Source organism: Pan paniscus, chromosome 20 (assembly GCF_029289425.2).
Source record: "Pan paniscus chromosome 20, NHGRI_mPanPan1-v2.0_pri, whole genome shotgun sequence".
Lineage (NCBI taxonomy): Eukaryota > Metazoa > Chordata > Mammalia > Primates > Hominidae > Pan > Pan paniscus.
The window spans coordinates 62,907,355-62,933,457 of record NC_073269.2 but is presented as its reverse complement, the minus strand read 5'-3'; the positions used below and the strand labels follow the sequence as shown (position 1 = coordinate 62,933,457).

Genomic DNA, 26,103 nt, shown 5'->3' with positions numbered 1-26,103 from the left:
CTTTATCCATCTGTTTGGGCCAAAACCCTAAAAGTCATCATGATACCTCTCCTTTCCTCCCCTTCTCCACATCCATCAGCAAGAACTGATTCCTTCTCCCAAAGATGTCCCAAATCTCTCCACTTACCTCACCTCTGTCTTGGACCGTTGCAGGAATCTCCTAACTGGCCTCCCACCTTCCATTCTTGACTTCCTAGCCCTACAATCCATTCTCACATGCAGTGAGACTCAGGGTTTCTCAAACTTGGCACTATCGGCATTTGGAGCTGCACCATTCTTTCTGTGGGGGGAGGGTCCGTCCTGTGCATGGTAGGACGTTTATCAGCATCACTACTGGCTTCTCCCCACCAGATAACAGCAGCATCTCCACAGTTAGGATAATCCTAAATGTTTCCAGACACTGCCAAAAATCGTCTGGGGAGGAGAAGTGGGGTATAAGACCACGCCCAGTTGAAATCCACTGAGTTAGAGGAATATTTTTGAAATGCAAATGAGATCATGTGTTTTTCCTCTTCAAATCTTCCAGTGCTTGAAAATTGGGGAATTCCCTCTCTTGCCATCCCTGAGAACCCTGCAAGCACCCCCATGAGGATAACCCTGAAAAATCCTGCTGGAGACACATGGCCTGTCCTCAGCACCACCAAGCCAGCCAACAGCCAGCACCAGCAGACATGGGGGTAAAGCCGTCTGAGATCGACCAGTGGCCTCACCAGCTATCTGAGGCTGCACAGACAAGCACAGGCAGGAAAAGTGTCCCCTGAAGCCAGGTCAAACTTCTGACCCACAGAATCATGAGCTGATAAGTGATTGTTGCTTTAAGCCCCTAAGTTTGGGGATGACTTGTTACACAGCAAAAGCTGACTGACACAGTGCTCCATGAATAGCTGTTGAATGGATGAGTGAAGGAGTGAATGTTTAGTCTTTCCCTAGGCTCTGCCAATTCCTTCCTCTCCACCCACTCACCTCCCAAAGGACCCCTGCCTCTCACCTTTCTCATCACTGTCATGGCTGGAGGCCCCAACCTCCACAGCCTCCCAGTCTTTGGTGCAGGCGGGATGAGGAGGCTTCTCCCAGGCCCGGCTCTCCCGAGGCAGCAGAGTCTTGGTCCTCTCAGGCTCCAGCAGCCCCCGTGTCTGCTCAGGCCTGAGACTCTGCATTGCCCCAGGAGGAGGTGGAGCTTCTGAGACAAGCTTCTCTTTCTCCTCCTGCTCCAGGGTCCTCTCTGGTTCTCCAGGCACAAGATTCAGAACCTGAGGACTGATGGACATTTCATCATTCAGTGAATCATTACAGAGGGCCAGCAGGGGCTAGGCACGACTGTAAGCATTAGAAATACAGCAGTAATCAAGTGGAGATTCCTGCCCTCCTGGGGCTTACATTCTAGTAGGGAGACAAAGAGACAGGCAGGGAACAAATAAAGCACACAGCAGGTCCAACGGTAGAGGGTGCTCTGGAGACAAAGCTGGAAAGGGAGTGATTGTCATGGGCAGGCACATGCAGACACACACACTCACATACTCCCATATACACACATACAAACATAAACACATCCACACATACACACACATAGACACACAGTCACATACACACACACCAACACAAACACAAACACACACACATCCACATTCACACACACTCACATAGACTAACACACACACACTCATACACACAGTCACACACACTCACATTCATACTCACACACATACGCACTCACATACTCATATACACACCTACAGCCACACATGGTTCTCCAGTCTGCACATTTGTATATAACAAATGGGATAGGAAACGACATGAATTAATAAATAAATCAGCCAGGCGAGGTGGCTCACACCTGTAATCCTAGCACTTTGGGAGACCAAGGTGGGAGGGTTGCTTGAGCCCAGGAGTTTGAGGCCAGCCTGAGTGAGACCCAGTCTTTACAAAAATGTTTAAAAATTAGCCAGGTGTGGTGTCACGAGCCTGTAGTCTCAGATATTGGAAGGATCCTTTGAACCTGGGAGTTCAAGGCTTCAGTGAGCTAGGATCGTGCCACTGCACTCCAGCCTGGGTAAGAGAGAAAGACTCTCTCAAAAATCAATCAATGAGTCAATCAAGAGGACTCTTTTACTGTCACTTTTCTACAAATGAAAATTAAATATAGGTCCAGAGAAATACTTCTCTATTGTAAGGAGCACATGAACAAACGGCAGTGGATATATGGCATGAGGAGAGACGACGGAGGCAGTGGGGCAAGAGAGATGAGGTCTCCTGTCTGAAGAAGCTGCACCATGCAACTCAGCTAATGTCTGCAGAGCAAACGCATGGGACTGGTGTCGCCCATCCTGTGATTTCTCAAAAGAAGACTGGAAATCTATATTTTCAGATGGCATTTTCTACATTTCATGATGTCAATAATTATTTCCAGTGTTTAACAGGAAGACACCTTTAGTCAAATAGCACAAGTTGTGGGGCTGAATTAGACCCTGGGGTTGCCCATTTGCAACCTCAGTGTGGGCCGGGGAGTCTGTTGGGAGTGAGGAGAGGAGGCTGCCTAGACATCTTTCAGGGCAAGAAAATTCCTATGGGACCTTCGTGGGAAAGAGTGTTAGAGAGTACCATTAGGGAGTTCTGACTTGTTTATTGCTTTGGGGTTTTGCTTGGCTTTGTTTTTAATATGAGACATAATTAATCATGGATCTAGGTTGAGGGGAGGGGAAGGCATGAGAAAGGAGAAAATGCAGGCAAGCGGGGTGACAGATGGGAAAGACGACAGCCATCAGGTCAAGGTCAGGAGAAGCTGGATCCGCAGTGAATGGAGGAGGAAGAAGGAAAGGGGATGAGACAGAGGTATGGTGGGGGGAGGAGATTCACACCCCACAGCCTCAGTGTTCATGGTGAAATAGCAAACAAGTCATCCCCTGAGAGAATGGAAACGCAGTCACAACAACGACAACCAGCAACCACAGTAAAAGCAATAAAAATACCGGCAGTGTTTCCCGGAGCCCAGAACTCTCCTTGTGCCCAGCCCTGCTGAGCCCTGCGAATCCCTTTTCTCACATAAAGGTGGCCATACTTCTCGCTACAGATACTATTAGGTTTCCATTTAACAGACGGGGAAGTCCTCTGATCAAAGCCACACAGCTCAGAAGAGTGGGGGCGGGGCTGCTGCACCTGTTTGCTGAGAGCCTGAGCTCCCACCGTTGCAGGGTGGTCCCCAGGGGCCCAGGCGGACACACAACGCGAACACGCACAGGTGCACACTCGGGCAGGTGCGCTGAACACCCCAGGGGGAGCGAACATCGACACCAAGCCCCAGCGAGACGAGCGCACGTGCCCGTGCCGCCCCACGAGGGTACACAGGTCTGTGCTCCCCTCCTCACGAGGAGGCTGGAATTCACCTGCAACCCCCAAGCCAGGACACAGACCGCCGCTGCGGAGAAACAGACCCGACCCCGACAGACCCCGGTCCTCTCCCACCGGACGGGCTTGGAGACGCCCTCTCCCCGGACCCTATCCCTGGAGCGGTTCTGCCCCTCACCCTCGCCCAGGCACACACCCTCTGCGCATCCCTACTCGCGCGCGCATCCCCGGATCGCCGCCCGCGCCCCCAGCCCCTTTTCTCCGCCTCCTTCCCGCCCGCGGGGGTCCCTCGAAGGACTCACCCTCCCCAACCGGACCCTGTCTGGGCTCTGCAGAGCTGGCGCCGCACTGACTGCGGCTGCGCAGACGCGGAGGCTGCGGGGGGGTGGGGGGAGGTGGGAGGTGGGAGGTGGGGGAATTGGGGAGCGTGGGCGTCCTCCTCCCCTCCTCCACCCCCGGGAAGCCTGCACCTGGAGGGGCGTGGGGAAGGGAGTGGATGGGCCGCAGAGGCGGGGTACCCGCGGCGTGGTTGCAGGGGGGTGTGGTACCGAGCTGGTCCATCCCTAGCTGATGAGCACGTAGGTTATGTTCGAGGTACCCTGCGACAGACGCCCCAAGGCCAGCGGCTTTGCGTACGCCCCCCGTGGTTCTCCAGTCTGCAAACCGGGAGTCCGGGGTGGGCGGAAGGGAGAAGGAGCTGGGGCAGGGGGTGGCAGCCCGGGGACCCTGAGGCCCGACCGCCTGGGGCAGCGGCTGGCTTTGCCATTTGTTACTAGTGAGTCCTCGGGTGTGTTACTTAACATTTCCGCGCCTCGGTTGCCCATGCTGTTAAGTGGGAATAATTATGGTTACCAAGTCCCAGGATTTCTGTGAAAGTAAAACAATAATAACAATAATAAGTAATACACGTACAGTTCTTACAACAGTGCCTAATAGCTGCTATTATTATCAATGACCATTGTTGTTCAAATTTACAAAGCAGTGACTACAGCCAAGTTGCTCTCATGGAGGCTACATTAAATTTTTAAAATTTTCAGCAAAGCCATAGGTAGGGGGAAAACGGTGTCCCTGCATCATCTTAGCTACATTTCCCTGATTACTAGTGAGGAGAATTAAACACATGTTTTTGAACAGGCTTATTCTCTCTTCTGTGAATTACCCGTTTATCTCCTCCTCTCCGCATTGCTCTATTTGTTTATATAGCTTTTACTTACTGATTAATAGACATTCTTTCTATATTCTGCACATTAATCCTTTGCCTGTTACTCTATCTGTGGCAAATATTTTCTCCTGGCTCCTCCCTTATGTTTTTATTGTGTTTACACAGTGCCTGAAGTTTTGAATTTTAATAAAAATACAAGATATCCTTTTTATTTATTTACGTATTTTTTGCTTTTAGGGTCTTAAGATGCCCTTCCTCAGCCTTGTCTCTCCCTCTCTTCCCCGCCCCTCCTCCCCCTCCTTGTCTCTTTGAGACAAGGTCTTACTCTGTCACCCAGGCTGGAGTGCAGTAGTGTGATCATAGCTCACAGCAGCCTTGAATTCCTGGCCTCAAGTGATGCTCTTGCCTCAGCCTCCTGAGCAGCTGGGACTGCAGGCATATGCCACCACACCTGGCTAATTTTTAAATTTTTTGTAGAAACAGGGTCTCACTATGTTGCCCAGGCTGGTCTCAAACTCCTGGCCTCAACTGATCTTCCCGGTTCAGCCTTTCAAAGTGTAGGATTACAGGCATGAATCACTTCTCCTGACCTCCCCTTACTCTCATAAACACATTTTCCTGTATAATCTTATATTTTACAGTCTTATTTTATATATTTATTTTGTTTGAACCTTCTGGAGTTTTTTTGAATGGTATGAGGTAAGGATTTAACCTCCTTTTCCTAATGGATAGAAAACTGAATTACCCTGGTTATTCAGAAAAACAAAAATAACTGTCATTTATCAAAAAAAATACTACAAGGAAAGGCATCTCATTAATATTATCTCATTTAATTCCAACAGCCCAAATTGGTAGTATTATTATCCCCATTTAACAGAGAAGAGAACTGAGGCACAAAGGAGTTAAATGAGTTGTACAAAGGACACACAGCAAGATTATGGAAGGACTGAGATTGGGTTTGCCTACGAGTTTTCAGATAGGTTATGTAATTGGGATGGGAAACTTTCTTCATTTCTATGTTTAGGAGATGAGTTTCCTGCCATTCCAAAGATAGTTCAGAGTGTGCAGAGAAGAGAGATGAAGTGTCAAGAATTAGACATTTCATCCAATCCTCATCACCTCCTTTGATAACAAGACATTTAGTGCAGGAGACCAGGTGAGCTGCCCCAGGTCACAGAGTCTTGAGAGGGTTAGGAACTGGGCGTCCAGATGCAGATCTAACAATGTACTAGCTGTATAACTTTGGGAAGTGAATTAACTCGGTCTCAGTTTCCTTACCTGCAAAATGGGGACAATAATATTTTCTACCTCATACGGTTAGTGTGAACATCATACAGGTTAATACATATGCCTCCTAATTTTGAGTGCTCAGTAAATGTCACTGGTATTATCATTATAATTATTGAACAGCAGGTCCTCAATATCGGGTAAAAATCTCCAGTTATGATCCTGATAGTCCAGATGAATTATGGTTGTTTCAAAATGGACTCAAGTTTGAGGGGCTTCCCCGGAATTCTGAGGGAACAAATTTTTTTTTCTTTGAGACGGAATTTTGTTCTTGTTGTCCACACTGGAGTGCAGTGGCACAATCTCGGCTCACCGCAACCTCCGTCTCTCGGGTTGAAGCGATTCTCCTGCCTCAGCCTCCCGAGTAGCTGGGATTACAGGCTTGCACCACCATGCGCAGCTAATTTTTGCATTTTTAGTAGAGATGGGGTTTCTCCATGTTGGTCAGGCTGGTCTCCTGACCTCAGGTCGTCCACCTGCCTCGGCCACCCAAAGTGTTGGGATGACAGGCGTGAGCCACAGTGCCTGGCCGAAAGGAATGTTACTGAGTGACCCCTTAGAGGTGATTTCTTCCCTAAACAGAAGAAAACAATGAAGGGAAAGTGTCTGGAATCCTGTTTTATGTCTTTAATGTTTCTCAAACTTCAACCTCTCAAACATCCTTTTTCAATGTTTGCCCTGTTTCTGCAGCAATGAGTAACATCTTCATGACTGCTTTCGTTTACACACAACATTCCTGCATTCCTATTTACTTAATATTTTTATTTAAAATGAATTTGTTTTCTAAAACCATTTAAGAAGTACCTTTAAATGGAAACTTTACAGCACTCCTATAAATGGAAAGCCAGTTTCAAATGCCATAACCTAAAAGGGAAATAAAATCACGATTAAAAAATTATAGCTACATGCCACCACTACGTGTGGTAGATTGAATTATTGGTTCCAATTCTTCATTATCCTACTGTAACATAACACATTCTCTGTCTTGCCATAGCCTCATAGCAAGCCAAGAGCTGGAGTACAGATGTGTTATGCCCATGGGCCTTTTCCCTTTGTTGATTGTGCTTTGTATACTTTCACTGTAGTAAATCATAGCCGTGAGTATGACTATGTGCTGAGTCTCTCTTGAGTCCTCCTCCCAGGAAATCATAAAACCTGCGGATGATCTTGGGGACCCCAACACAAACCCTGGACCACAATTTTACCAGGAGGTAAGTGCTGTTGACATCTTTTTGGGGCTCCATGACTAGCCAGGAAAAGAAAAATTAATGCAGGGCTGAGAATTCATCCACTCATTCATTCATTCACTCATACAACTAATATTTATTAAACAACTGCCATGTGAAGATGCTGTTCCGGGTAGCTAAGGCAACTGATGTCTGTAGCCTAATGGAGCTTACATTCTAATGATGAAAACAGACAGTGTCAAGTAAACCAATAAATGCAAAATGAAATATAGTTTGTGCTAAATTCTGTGAAGTACTAAATTCTGTGAAATAAATCACTGTGATAGTAACTTTGAAGCCACTTTAGATGGGGATGGTCAGGGAAGGCCTTTTAGAAAAGGTCATATTTTGAGCTAAGGACCAAATGGTGGAAAGGAGACAGTTATAGTTGAATCCACACGTGAATGCGTTCAGCACCATGGACAGAGCACACCAGAGGCAAAGGCCCTGAGGAACCAACAGGGAGGTGGTGTGGCCAGTGTGACCAGGAAAGCGAGAGTGTCATGGGATGTAAGATAGAGAGGCGCCCGGGCGCGGTGGCTCACGCCTGTAATCCCAGCACTTTGGGAGGTTGAGGTGGGCAGATCACGAGGTCAAGAGATCAAGACCATCCTGACCAACATGGTGAAACCCCGTCTCTACCAAAAATACAAAAATTAGATGGGCGTGGTGGCACGCGCCTGTAGTCCCAGCTATTCAGGAGCCTGAGGAAGGGGAATCGCTTGAACCCGGGAGGCAGAGGTTGCAGCCGAGATTACGCCATTGTATCCAGCCTGGGCGACAGAGTGAGACTCCACCTCAAAAGGAAAAAAAAAAGATAGAGAGGCATCCAGAGTCATGAAAGCCACAGGAAGATCTTTGAATTTTATTATAGGTGTATTGGAGATAGTGGCAGGTACTGAGGAATGGTATGATAGACTCTGGTTTACATTTTCCAAGGCTCACTGAAACTGCTGTGTGGGGAATGCACTAGAAGGGGCAGTAAAGTAGGAGGATCACTTAGGAGGCTCTTGCAGTAAACCAGGTGAGAAGCGACGGTGGCCTGGAGTAAGGCAGTGGCAATGGGGATGGAGAGCAGTGGGTAGATTCAGGATTTGCTCTACAGGTGGAGCTGAGAGGACTCACTAATGGGTGGAGTGCGAGGTGTGACAGAAAGAGACGAATCAAGGGAGACTTCTGGGCTTTGGGCCTGAGCAACTGAGTGCCCTGACGTGCACTAAGTGAGATCAAGTTTATTTTGTGGGGAAAATCCAGAGTTCCCTTTTGGGCATATTAACTGTTGGATGCCTGCATTTCTGAGGTCAACTCCAGAAGAGCCTGGATTACCCAGATAGCCCCATCAGAGTCTCCAGAGGTGAAAGTTGCAGAGGGGGCTCAGGAATCAGCTCAGAAGAGCGTCTACATCTAGCACAGGTGATGGCGAAATGACACTTGTTCCTATCCATGTTGCAGAACCAGTCCAGCAGGGCTCTTCGTGATACCGGAATAGTCCCAGCACAGGCTACCCTGCGAGGCTGGGGGGAACTGTCCTGCGAGGCTGGGGGGCTGCCTGTGGTGCTGAACCATTCTGGCCTGAGCCGCCCGGGGTTCTGATGGATATTAGCAGGGCTAGCTGAACCACTTCCAGCAAGGCTGCCCGGCGAGGCTTGAGCTGTCTGCGGTGCTGAACCATTCACATCACGAGCTGCCTTGGGGGCTGTCCGTGGTGCTGAATCTGTCTGGCATGAGCTGTCCGCAGTTCTAAACCATTCAAGCATTAGCGTTCGGTGGTGCTGACGCTCTACACAGAATAGCTGGAGAAGACTTTTTTTTTCCCCCTCCTTCAAAGAACCCATCCGCCTGGGGAAAGCCCTGCTGTTTCCTGGAAACAAAGATCTCTGGGCTGTAGAGATCATGGGATGAAAGCAGATGAGGGCAACAACTGCAAAGTCATTTTTAAGTGACAGCTTTTGTTCCTAGGACAGCAGGGCCTGGCTGAACCGGATTGAAATTATTAACATGAAGTTTCCCAAAAAGCTCTGAAGAGGGGGAAAGTACAGAAAGGAAATTCAGAGAAAGGTATGCCCCGGATTCAGGCTGTTGGTTATTCTGGGTTGGGAGAAGCCGTGGAGTGGGGAGGAGAGGGCTATATAAGTATATGCGAGTTATTGGCAAAGCCCTATTTTTTTTTTTTTTTTTTTTTTTGAGATGGAGTCTCGCTCAGTCGCCCAGACTGGAGTGCAGTGGCGCGATCTCGGCTCACTGCAAGCTCCGCCTCGCGGGTTCACGCCATTCTCCTTCCTCGGCCTCCCGAGTAGCTGGGACTACTGGCACCCGCCACCACGCCCGGCTAATTATTTTTTTCTTTTTTTTTTTGTATTTTTAGTAAAGACGGGTTTTCACCGTCTTAGCCAGGATGTTCTCGATCTCCTGACCTCGTGATGCGCCCGTCTCGGCCTCCCAAAGTGCTGGGATTACACGCGTAAGCCACCGCGCCCAGCCGGCAAAGCCCTATTTTTTATGTTGCAAGCTGGGGTCACAAGAGGGATGTTATTGTAGATTTACAGAAATGCAGCATGGCTACAATTTCTCATGCTTCCAAATACAACCAATCACATACATTGTAAACTGTGACTGTTATTTTAGTGTTGCTTTGGCTGGTGAATAGACACACCCACCATCTTTTTGTCAGGGTTAGTCTTGAATTAGGTGGGTTTTGAATTGTACACCCTCTGCAAGAGTGAGTCCTTCACAAAATCAAACCTCTCTGGAATTGTTGAATGGATGAATAAGTGTTCTTCCCAATGATCTGGTCACCAGAAAAGGCACAGCTTCCACAATCACTCAAGAGACAGACATTCATAAAGCACTCACTATGTGCTGGACATTGCAGGTGACACCCAGTATGCCTGAAGCATATTCTGTATGCCTAATAGGATGATATTCACAACTCTTCAAGGGCCAGAGAGCTTTGAGGCTCTGACTTTGAGCTCTTTGTTTACCTAGAACCACTGTGATATGGCTCTTCACTATCTTTCTGTTATGTCCTCTAATGGAGTTGCTGGCCCAGTGAGTTTTGATATTTCAATTTCTCAAAATAAGCTGGAGCTCATTACTTTATGAATATTTCTTTTTGCTTACTGTCTGCCTTGTTTCTAAAATGGTACAGACCCATGATGGTAGGGGCTGTGTGTTTCTAATTTACCTCTGAGCCTCCAGAACCTGGAACGTGTCTTGGCACATACCAGATGGCCCATGAATGTTGTTTTGAAACAGTCGAATGAATGAAAGACAGTGTTTGTAAATGTAAACTATCTCAATGTTTTAATGATGGTAATTCATTAAATTACAAGGAAAATGAGTGACGTGACCTGAACTGTGCTCATCAGTTGGCAGGATGAAGTCTATGATCTGCCAGGTTGAGACATCCAAGATCACAGACCCCTGTTGAGTAAGACTTTGCCATAAGACCACTTCATGGGCCAGTGACCTGTTGTTCTATCCTCTGGTACATCTGCTGTGGCCCATAAGGCAGGGTTCTGTGGCACCAAGCAGGGAATCCTATCAGTAGGGACCATCCCACAAGGAGAGGAATCTATTTCATGCTTTTTGGCAACTGCAGGGAATTAATCACATTGTGTGGATGTATCTAGTGTACGTGGCCATCTCCAAACTGTGATCATTTGGGAGCCTCGGACCCCCTGGGGCAGGTCAGCTTGGAAATGGCATATCCAGGATTAAACCCAGAGCGATATGTCCCCAAAGACCTTCTTGTTTCACTACTACTAAAAAATTTTCCATTTATTTAAGGTGGGATGGCAAGGGGAAGAAGTATGATTGAAATGGGAAAACTCACCTTGTTATTTAAAACCTAGAAGGATACAATCACTTAGGGGTGTATGGGGTAAATCATACAAGGGCAGCGAGCTGTCAAGTCTGCTTAGAGAAACAGGTTCTCCTAGCCACTTCCAGCCCAAAGGGCTTTTCTGCAGTCTAGCTAGAAAAATGATTCCAAAGACAGAATCATTATAAATCAAGTAACATTTATTGAGAGCTTAATGTGTCCTCATCAAGATCATGTTGGTTGAGTGTTGTTATTATACTCATTTTACAGAACAAAATAGATCATCGTGGATGGATATGAAAAGGTCTCCAAGACACATCATTTCATGGGAGGATGGGGGAAGCAAGTTGCAAATCTACAGATGCAGTCTGACATGAATGACGTGAAAACCCAACAACACATAAAACAATGTCGATATTTTCTGTGGGCACATAGATATGTCTATAAAGTCTTCTCAAGTTAAAAACACAAAAGGTATTTAAAAGAAAAAAAAATCACAAGATTACCAGGCTTACCAACATTACATTTGTTCTTTCATGATAAAAAAAAAAGCGGTAATAATATTAAATGATTACCACATCCAGAAAGTTTGTGAACTCTCTTCAAATCTCAGCATGGCAAAACTCAGATAGATAGATAGATAGATATTTATATTTATATTATATATTGTATATTATTTATATTATATATTATATTATATATTATTTATATTATATATTATATAATATATATTATATATTATATATAATATATTATATTTTATTATATATTATATTTTTATATATAATATTTATATATATATATAACTGAGTTTTGCCATGCTGAGATTTGAAGAGAGTTCACAAACTTTCTGGATGTGGTAATCATTTTATATATATATATATATATATATATATATTTTTTTTTTTTTTTTTTTTTTTTTTTTTGCTAAGGAGTCCGGCTTACAGGAAGTGCTCAATGTTTTATTTGGGGACCAGGACTTAACAGGGTGAATCTGGTATGTTTGGTCAACCTCAGGATGCAACCTAATTTTTCTTCCTGACTATGATATGCCATGAATGTGATGATTTTCCTTTCAGATGTATTGCTTATAAAATAAAGAAGTTAAGAACTTTGTAAAGAAAAAAAAAGAAAAGCCAAAGATATGAACAATTGTAAGACATATTTCAATGTGAGAAATATTAAAATGTAAATAACTAACAACTCAGCATCAATAAAATATTATTTACTGGCCGGGCGCGGTGGCTCAAGCCTGTAATCCCAACACTTTGGGAGGCCGAGGTGGGCGGATCAGCCAAGGTCAGAAGTTCGAGAGCAGCCTGGCCAACATGGCAAAACCCCGTCTCTACTAAACACACACACACAAAAAAGCTGGCGTGGTGGTGGGTGCCTGTAATTCCAGCTACTTGGGAGGCTGAGGCAGGAGAATTGCTTGAACCCGGGAGACAGAGGTTGCAGTGAGCCAAGATTGTGCCATTGCACTCCAGCCTGGGCATCAACAGCAAAACTCTGTCTCAAAAAAAAAAAAAATTTACTTATCACAACTTATCCAATAACAACAGTGCATATCTCATAGTTTGTGGCTGATAGGCATCTGGCATTGTTATTATGGAATGAGTAATAATAACCAGGTTCATTCTATGTATAGGAAAAGTGAGGCTGAGGATCAATGCATACACACACACACCTCAAAAGAATTCTATGCTCCTTTTCCTCTCAAATCCCTGCTCAGTCATGTGCACTGGCTTGAGCTGGCTTGCTGGAGGATGAGATGCCCAAGGAGGAGAGGCGAGTCATCTTGGACAAGGTTATTCTGGACCAGGCAGCCCACAGCTGACCACAGTTGAACACATGAGGTCAGCTGAGGCCAGAACTATCCAGTTTAACTTAGCCCCTGTGGCCACATTCATGAGCTAATAATGCTTGTTATTTTAAGTCACTAAGTTTTGGAGTGGTTTGTTACACAGCAAAACTGACTGATACACTTTATATACACAACTGATAATTAGCAGAGCACTACTACTTCTATATAGGTTGCTTATTGAAATGTTTCTGTGAAAGTAGGTAAATAGCTGCTGAGTGAAAGCCCCTGAAGCCCCCTCACTTAAAGAAAACACAAATGAGAGTACACATATATGCTGTCATCGATTGTTCTGTTTGTTTTCATTTAATTCTGTAATTCAGAACTCCTACCATATTCAAATATTCAACTCATTTCTCACCCAGTTGAATCCTGATACATTTAGCCAGTCTTCTAAGGATGGACTCTTGGGTGTTGTCAATTCTTCTAAGCAAAGCATCAGTGAACACTTGGATGAAAGGAGAATGCCTTCCTTAGATACCTATGTAACTGTCTTCTCTTTGCCAAGTGGGTCTCTGCTCAAATGTTACCTTCTTAGAGTGGCCCTCTCTGACCACTGAAGTTGAGGCAGCCTCCCCTTCACTCTCCATTTCATCCCATTCTCTGATCATGCCCAGAAATTAGGAGTGGTGGTTCCATATGGTAAAAGACTTTGGTTTGTTCATTGCTTGGTTCCCAGACCCTGCAACAGTGCCTGGCACAGAATAGGTGCTCAGATGTTTATTGAAGGCACGACACCCCATTCACCCCCAAGGCTTCTTGTTTCTTGGGGTTCCTACTTATCAGAGGGTGCAGAAGTTCTGAGTATTTATATATTAGGCGTTCACTCTCTTATTTCCTTTTTTCCACTTTCTTTTTCCTTAAAACAGCTACTCACCCACCACTGAGAGAAAAAAATAGCTCAGGTTCCTTCCTGACCCAAATTTCTCCTCCTCCTTTCCACATGCATCTGCTCACACCAACGTCTCTGTGCTACATTGGATCAACAATGAAAAATGCCAACTTCACACCTACCTCTTCCTTCCCTCCATTTCTTTCCACCTCTCAACCTCTCTGTAAAACAGGTGATAAGCTATAAATGAACATTTACCTCCCTGTAGGCATCTCTTACAAGAAATTTGGGCCAAAAAGATCCCCCTATGAATTTTCATGCCTTGAAAAAGATTTATTGGGCAAATGAGTACGTATCACAAAGGAAATGGAAAATCTATTGAGCCTCATGGGGTGGTGCTGGGGAGGAGGGAGTAGATGGATGGATATAATTCCTAATATTTCTTCCTGGTCTTGGTAGACAAATAAGCATCAGGGAAACTTGTTCTGATAATAGACATGGAGCTTGGTCATATTTAAACCTTACATCAACCTTAGGAGCTGATAATAAAAGTATTATTGGCTGGGTGTGGTGGCTAACACCTGTTACCCCAATGCTTTGGGAGGCTGAGGTGGGAGGATTGCTTGAGCCCAGGAGTTTGAGACCAGCCTCAGAAACATAGAGAGATCCCATCTCTACAAAAAACTCTAAAAAAAAATAGCCAGATGTGGTGGCACACACCTGTAGTCCCACCTACTGAGGAGGCTGAGGTGGGAGGATCACTTGAGCCCAGAAGGTTGAGGCTGCAGTGAGCCATGATCACGCCATTGCACTCCAGCCGTGGGATACAGCAAGACCCATTCTCAAAAAATAAAATGAAAGTATTATTATACTGATAATGATAACAACACATAACAAAACTTCCCATGTGTAAGTACTGTTCTTTTTTTTTTTTTTTTTTTTTTGAGACAGAGTCTCACTCTGCTGCTTAGGCTGGATTGCAGTGGCACAATATCGGCTCACTGCAACCTTTATCTTCTGGGTTCAAGTGATTCTCATGCCTCAGCCTCCTGAGCAGCAGGAACTACAGGTGTGCACCAGCACACCCAGCTAATTTTTGTATTTTTAGTAGAAACAGGGTTTCACCATGTTGCCCAGGCTGGTCTCAAGCTCCTGACCTCAAGTGATCTGCCCACCTTGGCCTCCCAAAGTGCTCGGATTGCAAGCGTTAGCCACCACATCTGGCTGTTAGCTACCACATTCAGCCATAAGCATGTTCTAAATGCATCATTGTGTTACTTCACTTCTTGACAACACTATAAGGCAGATACTATCGTTATCCCCACTCTACAGATGAGGAAACTGATGCACCAGAGAAACTAAGTCACCTTTCCAAAGTTCCTCAACAGAGAAGTGGCAAAACCAGAATCTGAATGCAGTAGTCCATCTCCTGGAAGTGGCAATATGATGTTGCTACTTATACCTCATTGGTTGGAACCTAGTCACATGGCCACACCTAGCTGCAAGGGAGACTGGGAAATGCAGCTAAAATGTAAGGGTTCTAGTACTATGGAAGAAGGAGAGACTAGATGTTGGGGAACAATAAGCAGTCTCTACACACCCACTCTGGACCCTTGAAGATCTAAAAAATCAGAAGTTTGCAGTTATTCCTCAGGATGGGTCAGGGAGTAACTGAGATAAGTGTTCTTATACATTGGTGGTGGGAGTACCAATAAAGACATTGCTCTGGGAAGGTCTATCAGTTAGTTATTGCTGTATAACCAACCACGGCAACATTTAGAAGCTTAAAACAGAAACAACCATTATTTATTATAGTTCATGAAGTTATGAACCAGCTAGACAGTTCTGCTGATCTGAATTTGGCTGATCTTGGCTGGACTTGCTCCTGTATCTGTCCACAGCTTGGACTGTGGGCTGGGGGTTGTGCTGGCTGGCCTAGAATACCTTTGACCAGGATGACTTCCCCCATGGGCCTGTCAACCTCCAGCAAGCTAGCTCAAGCCAGTGCACATGGCTGAGCAGGGACCTGAGAGGAAGAGAGAGCACAGAGGCCTCTTGGGGTTTAGCCTCCGAAGGGACACACCATCATTTGTTGGCAGGGTTGGTTTCCCGGAGGCCTCCCTCCTTGGCTTGTGGATGGTCGACCCTCTGTACATGTCTGAGTCCTAATCTCCTTGTAATTACACCAGCAGATTGGATTAGGGCTGGCTCTTGTGACCTCATTTGACCTTGACCACCTGGTTAAAGGCCCCATCTCCCAATACAGTCACCGTATTGGGAAGTACTGGGGTTAGGACATCAATTTGGTGGGGGGCACAATTCAGCCTGCAACACTCACCAGCCCAGACCCCTTCGGAGCTGTGCTTTCCTATTGGAGACCCAAGATTTATACAGTGGAGTTGGATGCTGTGTTGGATCATAAATCCTGTTGGCTTAACTTTCTTTTTATTATTATTATTTTATTTTTCCATAAGTTATTGGGGTACAGGTGGAATTTGGTTACACGAATAAGTTCTTTAGTGGTGATTTGTGAGATTCTGGTGCACCCATCACACTGCACCATGTATGTTGTCTTTTATCTAAACCTCGCCTCCCCATCCCACGCTTACCCCCAAGTCCCCAAAGTCCATTGTATCACGGATTTACCTTCAAAACCTACCCAGAATCCATCACGTTCTCACCACCCCTGCCTGGTCCCAGCCACGCTCACCCCTCACTGGGACAATTGCAGGGGTCTCCCCGCTTCACCCCTGCTCCATTCTCCCTGCCCCCAGCCTGTTCTCCACACAGAAGCCCATCACGTCCCTCCTCTGCCCATAACCCTCCATGACTCCTACCTCACCCATCAAGCTGCAGTCTTCACCCCGCCAGCCAGCGCCCCTCCTGATCCAGCCCCCATCTGTTCTCTGTCCTCTTGTCACTCTGCCTCAGGCGTGGGCAAAACCCCAGGCCTCTGCCCTGGCTGTTCCTTCTTCCTGAAACACTTTCCCCCACATCCTCACCCGCCTTGTCCTGCCTCTGAGTTTCTGCTTTCCTGTCTCCTCCTCAGCGGGTCTCCCCACTCCACCTTCTTAAATCTGGAACCTGCCCTGACCCTCTGCATAGTACCCTCCTCTTTCTGAGATTTTTTTCTCCACAGCTTTAAAAAAAATTGTCACTTCCCAGAAGAACATCAACCCCACAAGGGCAGGGGTTTTGTAAGTCTTGTTCATAGCTGTTTCTCCAGCCCTTAGAACTTCATCTGGTTCAAATAGGCACAGTCTGTATGTCTTTCAATATAATTTATTCCAACACAGTCTGTATGTCTTTGAATATAATTTGGCCATGGAGGGTTATGGTCAGAGGAGGGACGTGAAGGGCTTCTGCGTGGCAAACAGGCTCGGGGCAGGGAGGATGGAGCAAGAGTGAGGCGGGGAGACCTCTGCAATCATCCCAGCAAGGGGTGAGCATCGCTGGGACCAGGCAGGGGTGGCAATTTATTCTGTTACTGTCATGGCTCAGAAATGCCCCCCCAAACACTGGGAATTTAACCTTTTATACCTGTACCTGATGTCTACATGTGCTGGTACCACCCTGGGCTTTGGGTAGCAGGAGGGCCAGCCTCCGCTCAAACTCTTGTTTTCTTTTTGGGCTGCTGTAACAATATCACAGACTGGGTGGCTTATACACAACAGACATTCATTGCTCACAGTTCTGGAGCCTGGTAAGGCTAAGGTCAAGGTGCCAGCAGACTCAGTGCGTGGTGAAGGCCCATTCCCAGTTCATAGAGGGAGCCCTCTTGCTGTGCCCACACATGGAGGAAGGAGTGAGGGAGCTCTCTGGGGTCCCTTTCATAAGGGCACTAATCCTATTGATGAGGCCCCACCCTCATGACCTCATCACCTCCCAAAGGCCCTATCTCCTAATACCATCACCTTGGGGGTTAGGGTTTCAACATGTAAATTTTGGGGAGACACACAAATTCAGACCATTGCACCTTTCTTCCAGGGTGTGGAGTTGGTCCTGGGAATTGGCTGACCCCCTACCAGAGACTGCACTTCCCATGACCCTTTGTGTGCAGGAGGGTGCAAGGAACACTGCTCACCAGTGGAAGGAGAGGAGAGCTATGTGTCCAGAAATGGCTTTGCCCTCCCCTGTCTGCTGCCTAGATGTCTACTTGAGAAATTACGGTGGAGGGAGCTTGGATCCCTGAGTCACCCCATGGAGTAGATCCTCCTGCTGAGGGAGAGCAGCAGAATCAGACTTGATGCATGGGGAATACTTTCCAGCGTGGGATATCTCCTGGTCTCTGGGGCTTGTTGATGCATCCAGTCCATGCCAACCAGCACAAGATCTGCAACCTCACCCGGAGCCTAACCCGTGCATAAGATGCTAGGACCATCCCCAGGTACCAAGTGAGCTCAGCAAGCACCAGCTTGTAAGTGATGGAACTAGCAGCTGGGCCCAGGATTCCCTGACCCCAGACCCCACCTGATCACTTGGTGGCCCTACACAGGCTGCAAGCCAGGAGTCAAATCTCCTTCTTCCCCAGGGGTATTTTGTGTGGCCTGTCCAGTCCAGGCCCAAAGAGCATATATTTTTTGTTTGTTTTGAGACAGTCTTTCACTCTCCTGTCCCGACTGGAGTGCAGTGGTACAATCATGGCTCACTGCAGCCTCCAACTTCTGGCCTCAAGTAATCCTCCCACCTTGGCCTCCAGAGTGGCTGGGAGGACAGGCACACATCACCACGCCTGACCCAAAATAGCGTTTCTTAATAAATATGTAAATTTTTGCCATTTAGAAATCAGAAACATTGCATATAAAGTCTGGCTTTTCAGCTCCATGATCTCGAACTAATTATTAGTGTTCTGAGCCTGTTTCCTCAATTGAAAGTGAGAATAGTATTACCTTATATTAATGATGTAAGCCCTGTTAATGTGTATAGCTCTTTTATATAAATATTTAAGACTCTATTACAAACATAAACTTTCTATTAATAAATAATAGTATGTATAATAAAATATTATTAGGGCTGTAAGGTGTGTGTTGGATAGTGCACCTGCTTGACTCAAATCACTCATGTTCATGGCCCTATGCCTGGCCTGTCAGGGGTCACAGAAAAGTCTGTGATCTTGGAGAGGATCCCTAGCTCATCTCATGTAATTTGGAAACTGCCACCACGCTGGGATTCTGCAGGAAGACCTTCCTCCTCTCCCCCATATCTGAGGCTGTGAGCTGAGGCCCAGCCTCTCAGTTGGACCATTCTCAGGCCAGGAATCTGCGGCTGCCAGGGGCATCAGTCCACCCAGGAGGCCCCTTCATCATGCTCTGGGGCAGGCACACTGGGTTCCCGGGTACTGACTGGGATTCCTACAATAACATGGTGTCCAGGCAGGGAGGAGCAGAAGGGCCTTCCCTCTGCAGCCTGGGTCTCCTGAGGCTGCCCCTCAGCCAAGACCTGGGCCCAGAGCCTTCTCCGGCTGCCCATGCTAAGGCCAAATGCAGGGGATTATCTCTGGCTAGAGCAAAGATTGTATGAACCATGCCTTTTATTTTCTGATGCTTTGACATTTTGAAGCCTTGCCGACCTTGGAGGGACTGTCACTCCCAGATCCGGGTGATTCCTAGAGACAGCAAAGAATCCCCTTGAGAGCGTGCCTTTCACAAGCAAACCACCCAACCCAGAGCCCACACCCAGCACCTCCCCAACTGGGCTCCCACACTCAGGGGCTCTGTGCACCTGCCCTCATCCAGGGCTGAGAACCAGACAACAAGGGCAGCCCTTGTGCCCCAGAACCGCTAAATTACTCAGAGAAGCCAATCCTGCTCCTTGCTGTGGAAGCGACAGAGAAGCTCCTGCCCCCGTCTTCCCCCAGCCCCTCCACCTCCTGACCTGCCCTGGGCTTCCCTGTGTGGCCTGGCACTGCCCTCGCCTCTCAGGAACTGTAGCAACTCTCTTTTCAATCCCTGGTGTCTCCTGACCTATGGGCCTCACCTTCTCAGAATAAGAATAAAACCTACATTTTAAATCAGACAGGGGCAGTGGACAAAAGGCTGAGGAATCCAAGTCAGATCCAGGTCTCCAGGGACTATGTTAGGTCCAGGGTGGAATGGGCTGCTGCCTCAGAAAACTCACTTGCTTATTCGTGATTCAGCCAGGAAGCATTTATTGAGCACCTACCATTAACTCTTTCATTCAATGGACATTTACTGAGCACCTACTATGTGCCTGTGACTGTGCCGTGCCAAGTGCTGGGGAAAACAACAGTGAGCAGAACCAGCAACATCCAGATCTCTACCTGAATGCCCGTGATGGAGATGGATGGTAAAGAAAGAAAACAAGTATCAATACAGACTGCAGTGCGTGTGATGGGGAATACGAAGCAGGGGAAGAAGGGTGATCAGGGAGGGCCTCGTTATCAGTTAGGGTTCTCCAGAGAGGCAGTAGTGATACAACTTAATATATTTATATATGTCCTATCATATAGATTGCTTTATTTAGATCATATATATCCCATATAGATATATCATATATATGGTATTATATATATTATGCATTTATTATATATACATTATATATCTCATATAGATTTTTTTTTTTTGAGACAGAGTCTCACTCCATCGGCCAGGCTGGAGTGCAGTGGCATGATCTCAGCTCACTGCAACCTCCGTCTCCTGGGTTCAAGTGATTCTCCTGTCTCAGTCTCCCAAGCAGCTGAGATTACAGGCACCTGCCACCATGCCCGGCTAATTTTGTATTTTTAGTAGAGATGGGGTTTCACCATGTTGGCCACGCTGGTCTCAAACTCCTGACCTCAGGTGATCTGTCTGCCTCGGCCTACCAAAGTGCTGGAATTACAGGCATGAGCCACCTTGACTGACTGACCTTTTTTTTTCTTTTTTTTAAGAGAGAGAGAGTCTTCCCTTGTCACCCAGGCTGGAGTGCAATGGCATGATCATACCTCACTGCAACCTCTAATTCCTGGACTCGGGCAATCCTCCCACCTCCGTCTCTTGAGTAGCTGGGACCACAGGCACACGCCACCACACCTGGCTAATTTTTCTAACGTTTTGTAAAGATGAGGTCTTGCTATGTTGCCTAGGCTGGTCTCAAACTCCTGGTCTCAAGTAATCCTCCCACCTTGGCCTCCCAAAGTGCTGGGATTACAGGTGTGGGTCACCATGCCCTACCCTATATATATCTTATACATATCCTTTTATATACCTCATATTTCTTGTTATACATATGGCATATGTATACTTTTATATATAAATAGATTTAATTTAAATAACCGGCTCATGCTACTGTGGGAGCTGGCAAGTCCCAAATCCATAAGGTAGGCTGGTAGGCTGGAAACTCAGGCCGGAGTTGGCACTGTAATCCTGAGGCAGAGTTTCTTACTCTCCAAGAAACTGGTTTTGCTCTTAAGGCCTTCAACTGATTAGATGAGGCCCAGCTGACATGGGTGGCATCCACATCTATAAAGTGTCTTCTCAGCACCACCGGGACTCACTGCGATGGGCCTGCTGGGCACTGGAGCCCAGCCAGGCCGACACGTGAAACTTGAGCATCAGGGACCTGAGGAAGCTCAGCGTGGGTGCCGGGCCAGGAAGGGAGAGGCCCCTGCGGTGGGAGTGGGCTGGGCCAGCGCTGGGACTGAACGAAAGCACAGTGTGGCTGAAGCAGAGTGAGCAGGGGGAGCGGGACAGGAGCTGGGAGAGGCTGCGTCACACAGGGGTTTGTGAGGAGTTTGGCATTTACTCCAAGTGATAAAGGGGTCATTCAGACCCCACCCAGCACCCATGACCTCTACCTCAAGGCCAGGCTTGGGTCAGGCCTGGGGACACAGGGACACAGGGCCCAGTGAGGGTGAACTCGAAGGCCAGCACATAACCCCAAATAGTGCCTTGGACAGATGTATGGGATAGAAGACTTGTTAAAAAGCAGGTTCCTGACCTGCTTGATCCTTGCCAAACCCACATTTTCAGGGGGGTAAATTTAATTTGGCTTCAGTAAGTACCTGACTGAGGAACTGGGGGGTAGAGTGGTGCCGTGGACTGCAGTCCAGCTTCTGGAGTCAGAATGGGTTTGAATCCAGCAGCTGTGTGACCTTGGGCAGGTGCCTGAACCTCTGCGAGCCTGTTTCCCCATCTGTAGAGTGGAGGTGATGAAAGCGCCCCCTCAGAGTTGGACAAGTGACTCCGTCAATGTGGCCATTATTCCAGCCGCCTCAGGGTTCCTCTTGGGGAAACGTGGAGCCCTGAGTGGGGAGCTTGCCCAGGAGGCGGGAGACCAGGGATGTGAGACCCACCTGGTACCACAGCATCCCCCCAGAGGAGCCTCAATGCCCTCCACATCAGCTTGGGTTGCAGAGAAAAGAAACAGGAGGGACCTGAGAGGTGGCCTGGCTGGTTCTCTGGATGGGAGAGGGGGATGGTGGTGGTGCAGCCTCGATCCCGTCTCTGCTTCACACACTGGGGAGTCCAGGAAACCAAGGCCAGGAGTCAAGTCCTGAGGAATTCAATATGTCCATCTCTAGAAGTAGTCCAGTGTAGGCAAGGAGCACGGACCTCGGAGCCCAGGTGGACCCCAGCTCACACCCTGTCCCCTCCACTTCCATGCTGTGTGCCCTCAGGAAGCTTACCTTGCCTCACTGAACCTCAGATTCCTTATCTATACGACATGCACATGAATCCCTACCTCAAGGATCTTGTGAGGGTTAAATGAGCCATTTCATCTCTCCAAAGGGCCTTAGAAGGTCTTCCCCTCCATTTTGCCGCTAAAGAGTAGTAAAATCTTGTGTACATATTAGCTAACATTTGTTGACTGTTTTAACACTCCATTCTCTGCAGTGCATACATATTCTCATTTATTCCCACAACAGATGCAACTAAAGCAATGTCTGATCAAGACTCGCTGCTGGAAACCACCACAATCCCACGTGGGAAGCCAGCCCGAGGATGATGTTAAGAAGTACGAAGGGAGAGCCAGAGCATCACAGAGAACCACAGCTATGGCTCCAATGATGAGAGCCTGAATCAAACCCACCCTGAGGCCCACTTGACTGCCAGAATTTGAAAAACGGTCCACCTTGTTTATACGTGCCCGAGTGGCTGTTTTTCTTATTTGCAGAATGTGCTTGCTGATATAATTTTTTTTCTGTATTATTTATTTGTGTACACCAGTGTCAGGGAGTGTGGAACAACTGGAAATGCCAGAACATTAGCAACCAGTAGTATCAAATTACAAAATAAAAAGTATGGCCTAAAAGGCCCCAGAGAAAGTGCACTTTGGGGAACACTCATGTGTAAACAGAGCTTCAGTCGGCCTTAGGAAACTCACTCGAAGTTACTGATATGGTCTGTTGGTGCTTCCCTGTATTCACATATTGGAAACTTGATCCCCAATGTAACAGTATGAAGAGGGAGGACCTTTGGGAGGTCATGAGGTCAGGGCCCTTGTGACTGGGATTAGTACCCTTATAAGGGGCCTGAGGAAGTCTGCCGTTTACAACCACGTGAAGACACACATCAAGACACAAGCACTACCTATGAAGAACATACCCCATCAGACACCAAATCTGCCAGAGCCTTGATCTTGGACTTCCCAGCATCCAGAACCATGAGTGACAAATTTCTATTGTTTATAAATTACCCAGTCTAAGGTCTTTTGTTACAGCAGCAGGAAGGGACTTAAGACAGTTGCCTTCACATTTAGCTGCAAAAATCACTATAAAAATAATCTGTGCTCAGATGTATATACTTATTGAATCCATGCATATTTCTTTCTGAATATCAAACCTGCTGCTGTTTCTTTTCCCTCTTGCCCCTCCCACAATCACTGAAGCCGACTTTGACCAGACAACTGGCCAAAACAGAAGACTGTTTAAAATAACATAGTCTCCCTTAATTAAAAGTTTTATTTTTAAAAAACGTAACAGACCACTCTAAGAAACTTTGGCATTCAAAGCAGTAGTTACTGTTATTTGCTAACTCTGAAAAAAAATTTTTTCCCCTCACAAACAACCGGCAAACTCCTGCCACTTCCTAGCTTGGTGGCTGCCAGCGCGCACTGCAGGGAAACGGTGGGTGGAGGGATAGGAAGGCCCTCACGCTCCCAACCCACCGAGAAAATGCAGATGGTGACAAGCTGCATCTGGACTCCAGGATGTATCTGACAAAGAGGGAGATGTCTCCTCCCTCCCCTCCACCAGCTCCACTTTCCCGCTGAAGAAACAGATGTGGAGGCAGGCGTGACCTGTCCCAGCTCGTAGGACAGTTACTCAAGAGGGCTAGTCTGGAACCCTGATGTCTGTTACCAGCGGCCATGGCTCAGCTACAGTGAACCTTGAAGTGTCCCCAGATACGTCAGACACCGAGGGGCTTGCTTTCTGAGGCTCAGTAAGGAGGGGGCATGTGTGATCAGCCAGCCCCTCCACAACCCCACATTCCTGAGCTCCCCTGACCCCGAGTCCCCACCCCAGGGGAGAACTTCTCACAGCACTGCTGACAAAGCGCGCAGCCATCTGGTGTCCGTCCTGGGCACCGCCAGTGAGAGCCCTGCGCAGGGGCGCTCAGGTGTGAATCCGCAGGTGGCGCGTCAGGTTCGTGTTGCGGCTGAAGGTCTTCCCGCACTCGCCGCATCGGTAGGGCTTCTCGCCCGTGTGGATCCGCTGGTGCACAGTGAGGGAGGAGTTCTTGATGAAGGACTTCCCGCACTGGCCGCACCTGTACGGCTTCTCGCCGGTGTGGATCCGCTGGTGCTCGATGAGGTAGGCGCTCTGGCTGAAGGCCTTGCCGCACTCGCCGCACACGTAGGGCTTCTCCCCGGTGTGCACGATCTGGTGCACGATGAGGGACGAGCGCCCCGTGAAGTGCTTCTTGCAGATGTAGCACTCGTAGGGCTTCTCGCCGGTGTGGATGCGCTGGTGCTGCGTGAGCGAGGAGTTCTTGCTGAAGGCCTTGCCGCACTCGCTGCACTCGAACGGCTTCACGCCGATGTGGAAGCGCTGGTGCTGGATGAGGTAGGAGCTCTGGCTGAAGGCCTTGCCGCACTCGCCGCACACGTAGGGCTTCTCGCCGGTGTGGTTCCTCTGGTGCAGGGTGAGCGAGGAGCTCTTGTTGAAGGCCTTGCCGCACTCCTTGCAGGCGTACGGCTTCTCCCCGGTGTGCGTGCGCTGGTGCTCGGTCAGGTGCATGTTCTGGCTGAAGGCTCGCCCGCACTCGGGGCACACGTACGGCTTCTCCCCGGTGTGCGTGCGCTGGTGCACGATGAGGTGCATGTTCTGGCTGAAGGCCTTGCCGCAGTCCCCGCACGCGTAGGGCTTCTCCCCCGTGTGGATGCGCTCGTGCTGGGTGAGAGAGGAGGTCTTCCGGAAGGCCTTGCCACACACGTCGCACACATACGGCTTCTCGCCCGTGTGCGTGCGCTGGTGCACAGTGAGGTTCATGCGCTGGCTGAAGGCCTTGCCGCAGTCCCCGCAGGCATAGGGCTTCTCGCCCGTGTGCACCCGCTGGTGGATGGTGAGGGACGAGCGCTCGATGAAGTGCTTCCCACAGGTGTCACACTCAAACGGCTTTTCTCCCGTGTGGATCCTTTGGTGCTTTATCAGGGACGAGCTTCGGCTAAAGGCCTTGCCACACTCGCTGCAGTCGTAGGTTTTCTTCTCCTCGCAGGGCATGGGGGGCTTACTGAGGTCTGAAGTGCTGGAGAAGTTCTTGCCACGCCTTATGGGTGGACAGGCCCCCTTTTCTGTGGGGTCGTCCAGCCGTGGTGGGACCAGGACACAGCTTTGGTTGGCAAATGCCTTCAGTTCATGACATGCGGGTACTGAGCCCCCTAAGAGTTTGTTCCCCTGGGGAATTCCCAATGGCTCCCACTCTGCACCTGCATCTCCCCGCGGCCTCTCTGGCCAGCTGCCTGGTTCCCACACTCCTTCTGAGCCAGGACCCCTGGCACCATTCCTCGTGGGTCCCCCCGTGGCCACCCCAACAACGGAGAGCTTGTCTTCCGAAATGTCATTCTTTGGATCCAACTCTTTCATTTCAGGTCTAGTCTCCCAGTCTGAAAAAAACAAAAACAGAAGATGCAAATACATGTAGTTAAAGATGCTGGGAGTGAGGAAGCTCCACAGCAGGAAGGAGCAAATGAAACCGACCCTAATGAGGCCCAAGACACAGAGCGAGTTAGCAAAGAAGAATCTTGGATCAGAGAGGGAGGGAGGAGGGAGGCATGGAACTGAGGCCAATGTGGTTTATGAAGCAGAGTCAACACAGGAGGTGAACAGGGAGAGCAAATGTCCCTTCAGAAGAGGGATGACAGGCACTCCTGGAGAGAAACTGCAGTAGTGAGCTGGGCTTGCAGGGAGCAAAGGGCAGGCTCCGCAAACCTGAGTAGGAATGATTGCAGCCGGCTCCTGACTTGCAGGGCCTCCTCACTTCATCCTGCAGATCCACAACCAGTCGTGCTCCTCAAGCAACAGTTTTTATCAGAAATAATAAGATGGCCAGGCACAGTGGCTCATGCCTGTAATCCCAACACTTTGGGAGGCTGAGGCAAGGATTGCTTGAGACCAGCCTGGGCAACATA

General features: G+C 48.1%; 2 protein-coding genes across 7 annotated transcripts in view; both read right to left on the bottom strand.

The window, feature by feature from the left end:
• The window catches only part of ZNF71 (zinc finger protein 71), a 204,484-nt gene that overhangs the window by 152,970 nt on the left and 25,411 nt on the right, over positions 1–26,103 (bottom strand). For 4 of the 5 annotated variants that reach the window (XM_014342907.6, XM_034945809.3, XM_034945811.2 and 1 more), the window contains one exon: positions 23,415–25,578. The exons of the other annotated variant lie outside the window; for it this stretch is intronic. In XM_014342907.6, the coding sequence (XP_014198393.5) occupies positions 24,089–25,578 (1,490 nt within the window). In that variant the 3' untranslated portion in view covers positions 23,415–24,088. Of the gene's footprint in view, positions 1–23,414; positions 25,579–26,103 lie in introns of those variants that run through there. 5 annotated transcript variants of the gene reach the window in all.
• Positions 1–26,103, bottom strand: part of SMIM17 (small integral membrane protein 17) — a 43,476-nt gene that overhangs the window by 10,450 nt on the left and 6,923 nt on the right. Inside the window, exons 1-2 of one of the 2 annotated variants that reach the window (XM_008962211.6) lie at positions 3,645–3,873; positions 989–1,257 (exon numbers count right to left, since the gene is read on the bottom strand). In XM_008962211.6, coding sequence (XP_008960459.3) covers positions 989–1,157 — 169 coding nt within the window. In that variant the 5' untranslated portion in view covers positions 1,158–1,257; positions 3,645–3,873. Of the gene's footprint in view, positions 1–988; positions 1,258–3,644; positions 3,874–26,103 lie in introns of those variants that run through there. The other variant, XM_014342910.4, reaches the window with a different exon arrangement.